Source organism: Castor canadensis, chromosome 1, assembly GCF_047511655.1.
Source record: "Castor canadensis chromosome 1, mCasCan1.hap1v2, whole genome shotgun sequence".
Taxonomy (NCBI): domain Eukaryota; kingdom Metazoa; phylum Chordata; class Mammalia; order Rodentia; family Castoridae; genus Castor; species Castor canadensis.
Window position 1 is genome coordinate 111,994,017 of NC_133386.1, and position 9,388 is coordinate 112,003,404.

The following is a 9,388-nucleotide window of genomic DNA, read 5'->3' on the forward strand; positions in this document are numbered from 1 at the left end:
GCCTTTGGGCCTTCCTTCTTGCACTTCATCTCCACCGAAGCCCCTCAGAACACATAGAACTTGTGTTAAAAACACATCTGCGCAGTGAAGGAAAAAGAGAACTAGCTTGTCCCAACTTCCCCATTGGGGGAAGTGACCCAGTTTCTCTGAACTCCAGATTCCTCTGCTGTAAACCAGTGATCACAATAGAGCCATCATAAGGATTAAATGAGAAGAGGTGTGATACTCAGTCAGTGGCAGTTATAATTTCTGGTAAAGCTCTCTTAGAAAGGGGGGAAAAGTAACCACTTTACCCCACAAAACTGCTCTCTCAAACCCCTTGAAACGAAACCCCTACCATTTATTATGGAAATGAAGATAGCTATTGGATTGAAGTGGCTATAAGCCAAGGAATGCTAGAAACCACCCCAAAACTCCAGAGACTCTCTTAGAGACTCCCCTAGAACCTCCAGTGAGTTATAGCCCTGCATGAGATCTTCATTTCAGACTTGTTGCCTCCAAAACTGCAAGCAAATAAATAGCTTTTGTTTGAAGCCAATAAGTTTGTAACCATTTGTTACAGCAGCCCTAAGGCAAGTATCACTATCCCCATTTTATTTATAAGAAAAGTGAACCAAAGATAGATTCAATTACTTGCCTAGTAAGTGGAGCAAGCATTCTAAATTTGTTGATTGATGCTAGAGCCCCACACTTCACGACAAAGGTAGGTGCTTTGGTGCCTCTGATGGACTGCTGCTGGCTAGGAAAACACTCCCTATGTCTCCTGGGTCCCTTGACCATAAACAGAAGATTGTTGACTTCTGCATGGTTTATGACTAGAGCATAGTAAGGACTTGGGGACACTTAGCTATTATGTTATCTGTGTATTCTCCAGATCCCATCAAGACCTTAGGACCCTGTAATAGGAGGAGGGAAAAGGAAGATGGGGACCAAGAGTTTGCTTATGACTGGTGGGAAACAGGAGAATGGAGTAGGAGGAGGGGCAAGGACTGATAGCAGTCTTATATTATTATTCATGCTCCCCTAGAAGTAACAGAATTGAATCCCACTTTTTTTTTTAGACAGAAAAGCACATACTAAAAAGCTGCATTTTAAAATCCCCTTGCATCTATGAATATCCAGAGTGATGTGGGCACAATTGGTTGGGTAGGGTTTCCATGAGAACCCTTTAAAGAATTGATACAGCAGAAACTGTGCCCATCCTTTTCCCTTCTTCTTTTCCTTTTTGGAACATAGACATGCTGATTGGATTTCCAAGAGTCATCTTATGACTGTAAACATCTTTGGGGAAAGAAGCCACATGCTAAGGATGATTGGGTCAGATAAATAGAAAGTACCTAAGCCCCATCCCATGATGTTTGACGTGGATATGAGAGAAGTTGAGATTTGAAAGTCATAATTTGTCTAAGACCAAGCACTAATAAGATGATGCCTTTTCCTTTAATTTCAAAGCTTACAAAAACCTCTCTATCTCCTACCTGCTTCCCCTCAATTGGCTCTTGTTTCACAGAGATAATATGGGTCTCTCCTTCCTGGTCCATTGTAAGGCCTCCTCCTTGGGAGCACTGAAAACTTCCCACCAACTGGATTGATGTGGTAATTTGGTTAGGTAAACTCTAACAGACCCTACAAACTTGGGATTTGGGCAGTGGTCAGCCTCACTCATTTCCAAGGACAGTTCTGCCCATGAGAACATTCACAAAAACCTGCATTTACTGGGAAGAAGCCCGCATGTATGTTAGTTACTTCGTGAGGTCTAAGGTGAAAACTAAAGCTTTAACTAAGTGACCCCACTCAGGTCCCATTAAAGACCAGGCTTTACCACTGAAGCACAGTCACACCTTAATTAAGGACTTAATGAGCCTAAGCCTTACTGGCATGAATGGATCAAAATGCTGACACCATCCCCAGGTAAATCAAAGAAGCCTGGTGTCCTCATTAAGCCCAGTGAGGAAGAGAAGGCAGAGGAATATATTAAGCTGAAGGATTTATTTCTAAATAGAATTTAACTCTGAAATCCTATACTTTCAAGGAAATATTAGTGAACACAGACTCAGTTATATTTTGAACAGTAAGATCAAGCAAAAGTACCAAGTTGGAAAGTTAAATTTTGAACCATCTGGCTACTATATGGTCTTGGTCAAATGTTTTCAATTTATTTCCTATCTCACCCTGTGAATTAGGATTTATTAGGGTCTTTGTACCCTAATAAACTTGTTGCCAAGTTGTGGTTTCCAAATGTTTTTACATGAGTTCAACTTTGACACTCACCCTCATGCTCTCCTAGTTTTTGCCCCATTGCCTTTATTCAAATCTAAAGCAACCAGAACAACTAAATTAAAAGGTGATTCATTTTTGCTTTAGTGATTTCAAATGTCTGGCCTTTTGCTCTATCCTCCATGGGATATTTCATTGACAGAGTTCCATGTAGAGAAGAGGGGTTATTAAATATTTCTGGACCTTCTCTTGTGTCATCATGGTGCTTTTACTCCACATCAGAGATGACTGATGTACTTCAAACAATTTAGAGAGCAATGCAGACAGAAGAAAAATACTGCAACCAAGTGTGTGATAAAGACCCCAGTCAAGTTAGCAAAGAAACAGATCAGAATGAACCAGCATTGTAGGGAAAAGCTTTATGCATAAAATAAAGAATTAGAGATAGTTCTTAAAGGACAGAGAAAAAAGTATAGCTAAAGAAAAATACAGAATACTCCAAAAATTGTCACATCCCCACTATCATTCCTAGGCCTTCTCTAGCTTCAATCCCTAGTACTAAACATTTGCAGGTCATTTCTCCTTTCATCACCTTTGCAAAAATCTTTCTAGAACTGGCAAGTCAGGTAAGATTTTTTTCATTCAGCTTCAAAAAATTATCTCTGATGCTTTGAAACTGTACTTCAAGTAACATCTAATGATATTTCAGCTGCCTTGTTACACAAATTAAGGAAAGTGATATTCAGGGAGATGGTATGACATGTTCAAGATCACAAAGCAAGCTGAGGGAGATGAAGAGCTAGAGTCAGGTCTCTTGATTACTATTTCAAGATAGTTCCACTCGCAGTGGACTCTCTGAGTCCTCTAATATGAGGCATTTGCCTAAATCTAAATATTCAAAACAGCAGATTGTCAGGAATGCAGTCACTCACTCTGAAGGAAGTCGAGGCATGATGAAATCATTAAAGATGGTTCCTTCCTTCTCCTGGCACAACCCAGAGCACACAGACTGAACTCTCTATATGGCCCTCCATCACGGCATCTTCATGTGCACCTGAAATGTGTATTCTGTAGATTCCAAGCAAGATTAGCAGCCTACTACAACCATACCTCCTGAGGAGCTTGCCCTGAGCCACCTGCCACAACCACTAGAATCTTCTAATGTACATTGTAGACTCACCTGGGCTCCTTAATACTAAACATTTGTAGGTCATTTCTCCTTTCATCACCTTTGCAAAAATCTTTATAGAACTGGAAAGTCAAGAGTTAGCAGAGAGCTCTACACAAATGCTGTCCTTCTGCATACCAGAGGAAAACGCCTGGGGATACCTATGGATGAGATATCTTAGCATGCCACCGTCTTCCAAAACCAGGGATCCACTGATATGGAACCATAGCATTTGTGAACCCATCTCATCCAATCTTATGTTAAAGTAGCTGTTTCCATCATGCTTATTTTCTTTTTCACCATAAGAATTTTCACACATTTTGTTGTACTTTTTTCAAAGCACTGTCTTCTGGCTGAAATGATCAGGAGAAATCCCCTCACTTCTTCCTGTACCCAGCTTTGTGGAAATAGTATTCAAGTATTTGAATTAAAGCACTTTTGGGGTTTTGAACAAACCCATGTAGCCAGTTTAGTCACAGACCATTGGTGATATTTTCAACATTTCTCCAGGAAGATTGTCAAGTGAGATTAAATGTACCTGTGGTAAGAATTAGGACTTTCTAGAAAGTTCTAACTACTGGAATTGCTGGCTTACCCCAAAACTGAATTTAATTCAATGGGAAAGAATCACCTTTACCAAGAAACAGGTAGGAGACAGAGGAAAGGTGGGCTCTAGAGCCAAGACAATGAGTTGGTGCAGCTATTGACCCAGTAAACTCCAGCATGTGTTTAACCAGCATCTGTTCCTGGTTTGTGAAATGGAAATAGTAACATCTGCAGGAAGTAGTGCATTAAAAGTCCCGAGTGGAATTCCTGGTTCAGAATAAATGCCCATAAACAGCTAAAGGACATGGACACTTTAAGAAAAAAGGTTGAATTTCTGTGTTTTTTACCCACTTTTACAGAGAGGCAACCCAATAGCACTTTTAGCTTGAAGACTGTACTCACTCTGCTCAGTGTACATGTTTTGGACACTGACATCCTATGGCTGCTCATGCTGACCCCTTTCTATCGACCCCTCTCTGAGGCAATGGAGCTCTATTTTTAGAGATGGCTATTGAAGTTTTGTCACATAATTTGTCACAGTAAAGATCACCACCACCACTGTTGCTGAGGTGTGGTGGGGAGTGTTGAAAGGAATCGAGAGTTTTCTCTGGAAATAACCCTACAGATATTAAATTTCCCAGTATAACACATAAGGAAAAGTCCTTGGCAGGCTGGTTGGCAGGAGCACCATCACTGTATATAAACAAAACATGTCTATACGGCCTTTGTTGTTGGAAAGGCAGGCAGCTCTAGAGCAAAAGCAACTGCATCTTAGGTCTTTCCTCCAGGGAGACCTGGCTCTTAAAGACTACTGGAAGACCCTGTGCATTCCTGAATTTTACCAACTAACCTCATGTTTTGGAAATAGAATGTGAATGTTGAATGTAATGGGCTCTGCCTATCAGGAAAGAAGCAAGCATTCAGTTACCCAACAGTGGTTGTCAAATCATCTCAGATGTGTCTTCTGCAAACCACAAAGTTGAAAATACACATGACAGCTTCTAGACCCAGAAGGTGACATCATGAAAGATGGAAGATATTTAAGGCCCCAAACCCTGGAGGGAAGGGGAGAATCAACAGCTATTTTCTGCAAAAGTTAAAAACCAGGGGCTTTGGACACTTCAGCACCATCACACCCAACTAAGCCATGGGCTCTGAAATAGGAAATTGCCCTCAGAATGAATGAATGAAAGAACAAACTTCTCACCATGCAAAAAGCCATTTTTAAGTAGACTCAAGGAAACTCTTAAAATATCAATTTCTTCCTATTTTAAATATTGCTAACCCCCCTACATAACTCCTTAAAGCAAATTACTTCCAATTATGAAGTTTCACTCTAAAAATAAAACTAAGAAAAGTTTTAACAGCAAATAGTTCTTAGAAATTCTCAAATCTTCATCCCAAGTTTGCCATTATTTTTTAAACAGAGTCCAGAACCCCCTAGACATTGCTAATGAAAATTGTTCTTTTTTAGAATAAGCTATTATTTAAAATAACTGGCTGTGAATATGTGTCTTCACAGACAAGGTTCAGGGAATATGTGGAGCTAAGAATTTCTCTTATAAAATATAGATCCATCCATGCTATGGTTCCTAAAGCAACAGAGAAACTCCCCTATTGGTCTCAGTTTACCCCATTATTACTCATTACACAAGAAATAAAGGCTTTCCCATTCAAAGCCAAAAAGAAACCAAACCCAGGAGTCTGTGAGAACCCCAAGTTCACTCACTTGTCTTCTGCGAAACTTTTCCCAGTAATAACATCCTTTCCTTGGGGTACATAGTTCCAGTATTCTTCTACAATCCCAATGTAGTATGTTCTGGTAACTGCACCAGCCAGTCCAGACAAACCCAGGAATGTGAGGAAAAAGATGCAGCCAGCTGGCTGCTTCCGAGGCATTTGTGGATGTAACTCGGGCAAGTTCCTGCACAGGAGTCAAGCCTGTTGGTCCCTCCCCCTCACTCAGAGCTAGTTATAAATAAGGAATGGACAAGGCCCAGCCTCCTCCTCCTTAGGTAGCTTGGGGTTGGGACAGAAACTGACAACTTGTGTAAGCAGAGCAAGCTCAATGGGAGAGTTGCTATAACAACAAAACTTTTCCCAGCCATCTAAGAAGTGTGTAGCTGGCTTATTAATTTACTGCCCAAGCTAATCAGGCCTGTTTCTGAAAGTTTTGGTACTCTGTTCTGACATGAGTCATTCATCTTTCCTAGGAATGGTAGTGTAACAACTTGAGCCGATGGTTCCCCCCACCTCTTCTTCTTGTCTCTACATTTATTACAGAGCATTATTACAATTGGAAAAGTAGGCTGGTCTTAGTGGCGCATCAGGAAATATTCCAAGCACTAAAAAGGCCTCTTCTCTGTCGGGAGTACAGAAGAAGTGATGTAATCACCCTCCAGCTCATTTTATGAGGCTACATGAAACAATCAAGTCACATCATAAAGTTCATTACAGCATCGTAAAACCCTACTACTACTACAGTACCTCACAAACCATCTCCCCAAAATCTTCACAGATCCCATCAGCAAACTTAAGGAGCTCAACTACACAGGTTAGCCAAAATCTCAAAGGCCACCATCCCTAAATGATGAGCTGCATTTCTCCCTAAAAGAGTGACAATAATAAAGGAGTTGTCTCCCTCAGGAACTTGGAGACAAACTTCAGTGGCAGGTGTTTGGATAAAAAAGTGAAGGAATTGCTGCTGTTCTGTGTGCTCCAATCTGTGACCTAGAACCTCAGTGCTGAAAAAGACCTTGTTCAACCTTGGAGGAGAGCCGATCTGATCCCCATGCAGAGCTGCTCTGTAGAACAGCAGCAGTATGAAGAGAACAGTCTCTTGGGCTTCAAGGTTGGACAGACTTGGGTTTGAATCCTAGTCCTATCATTTTCCAGTTTCACGGTATCAAGGAATTTCATAATCTCTCTGAGTCTCTGTCTGCAAAACAGAATCAAAAAGATTTTAAATGATGATGTCTACAAAATGTCTGCCACAGCCCCTGGCACAGAATAGGCTTGCTAAAGTCCTCATTTTTACCCATGCCCTCCAAGAGAGACTGTATCATCCTGCATATCAAAACTTGCATTCCACCAACATTCTTCTGCTTTATTTCCACTTCTTTTTCACAAAGTCCCATCTGTCATGCCTCCCACCAATTTCAAGTAAGGAATCATTTTTCTTTAAATTATAGATACCCTATAGGTGTTCCATAACACAGGTTTCAAAGTAACCTATGTTAATAAGATATACATTGAATATACTGTTTCATACTCAGGTTTTAATGTCTTTGATTTATTTATTTGGTCTTTAAGGACCCTGGTGGAATGGTTACCATGGCACATTTTCCTTATACTCAAATTTACTCTTCAATCTGTGATTTTTGGAAGTTTGGCCCATTAACAACCACTGTAGAAAACTCACAGGGTGGTCTCTGAGCATGGCCTCAAAAGAGATGAGGAGTAAGGAGTGTGTAGAACTTGGAAATATCCCAGACTGAATTACTTTTGTTTATAACCCAGGAGAGCAGGCTGCTTTGGACTTAGCAAAAATCTCATCAGGACATATTCCACCCAAGTTCTTTTATGTAGCAGAAACAAGATGTATAAATGATACAGATTAAATAGACAAAAAAGTTAATGTCCTGCTCAGGATATGGAAAGCATATCATAGTATGATGGAGAGACATCACCTAACTACTGATTCAAAACTAGGTCTGCTGGAGGATAGACCAATGTGAGAAAACCAGAGTTCCCATAGCAGATGAGATCAGGACATTAGGCCCATTCATAGCAGAGAACTTGGTTACTGAGGGGCAAAAGTCAGGGAAAGAAACAATGAAACTAGACACAATGAAATAGTTTCCAGAAAGCTTTCTTAAGTTTTTCCTTACTCTGGGAAGATAAAGGTGTTACTCAAAGAACATCTGACTTCCATAAGAGAAAAAGAAAAGAACAACACTCATTTATGAAAACATGATGCAATTGACAATACAGGATGTAGTTGGCATTTCTAGAATTTGATTAGGAAAACTATGTGTAACTTTAACAAATACTTTCATCTCCATTGGACACTATTCAGATATAAAAAACAAAACAGAGAAACAGAGCACTTATGTGAGATGGTCAACCCTACACATTCACTCCATTGTTTCCACAATTCACAGATTTGAGCTATGGTAATGTGATATGCATTAATAGAAGAGAACCAGAAGCCTAGATTAAATATTTCTCAGAAATGTAGAACAAGATACAAACTTTCAATTTGAGAGAAGCCAAATCAGAAAAACAATATTCTAGGTAGCCTAAGCTAAGGTTTCATTTTAAATAATATTTAAAATTAAGTTTAAAAAATTGACTGCCCCATCTTGAGACTTTGTGCATTTTTTGAGGTGCATTACATATTCCTTAGAAGACTCTTGACTTCCCAAACTCTGACCATAAACTTCCATCAGTCCAGTTCTCTCACTACCCTGCTACAATAGATTGTAGCTCTAAGATCTCATTGGGAACTTGAGTTGCTTTATGGTACCTTATTATCTCTCTGAAACTTCCTACTGCTCACACTGTGCAAGAGGGACCTTCCCAAATGTAGCCAGAACCAAAAATCTCCACTGATCAAGATTTTTCAGTGGCTCCTTATGGCCTTCGGGATAAGAGCCGATGGCCTTGACTTGACTCTCACGGTTGATCCTGACCGGGATTTTGGAGTCTGAGGGATTCTCCTTACTCTTAGCTCATGCACTAGTCATCATCAACATGGCAGCCAACGTGGCCTCCATCTGTGCTCCTGTCAGAGCTGTGCTCCCATCAGAGCTGTGCTCCCATCAGAGCTGTGCCTGCCTCTGCATGCCCTTATCACAGAACACAGTAATCATCTGTTTGTTTGTCCTCCCACACACTTAACACAGGCTTCTTATGGCAGAGCCTGGGCCTCATTTGTCCTGTGTCCCTAGTGCCTGACACATCATAGGCACTGTTGAGATGGTGAAGCAATGCATGTGTGAACGAATGAATGAACAAATGAACATTAGGTGCTGACAGAAATACAACTGTGTGTATCCAGCATTTTCTGCACTAAGGTGTGTACCACAATCCCTGACTAGCATGCCCTTTGCTACTAAGGGGATACCTTTAAAGTAAAATTATGAAGAGGGTTACATGAACTGTTTTGAAACAATAATCCCTGTCTACAAGAATTAATCCCAAGGGTGGCATCAGCCGAAGGTAGAACACACAGTTGCTAGAAGGCGTCCTCACAGTTCTTTGTAAGGGTTGCAGTGACCTTGTTCAAGGCTGTGGTTCTGGCAGAATACTTTGTGAAAGATCTGTTGTCAGGGAAACATGTGTGAAGGGCCTCCCTTCATAGGCTCCTGGCTTTCTTTATTGTTTTAGGGCTGACATAAGTGACTCCATTTTGATTCTGACAACTTTCACATATGTGTTATCTTATTTACTTAA

At 40.5% G+C, this 9,388-nt stretch overlaps 1 protein-coding gene across 5 annotated transcripts in view; it reads right to left on the reverse strand.

Moving 5' to 3' along the window:
• The window catches only part of Hephl1 (hephaestin like 1), a 98,871-nt gene extending 92,965 nt beyond the window's left edge, over positions 1-5,906 (reverse strand). The window contains exon 1 of one of the 5 annotated variants that reach the window (XM_074080745.1): positions 5,661-5,906. In XM_074080745.1, the coding sequence (XP_073936846.1) occupies positions 5,661-5,830 (170 nt within the window). In that variant the 5' untranslated portion in view covers positions 5,831-5,906. The remainder of the gene's footprint in view (positions 1-5,660) is intronic. The other 4 variants (XM_074080739.1, XM_074080735.1, XM_074080757.1 and 1 more) reach the window with 4 other exon arrangements.
• Positions 5,907-9,388: the final 3,482 nt, after the last annotated feature.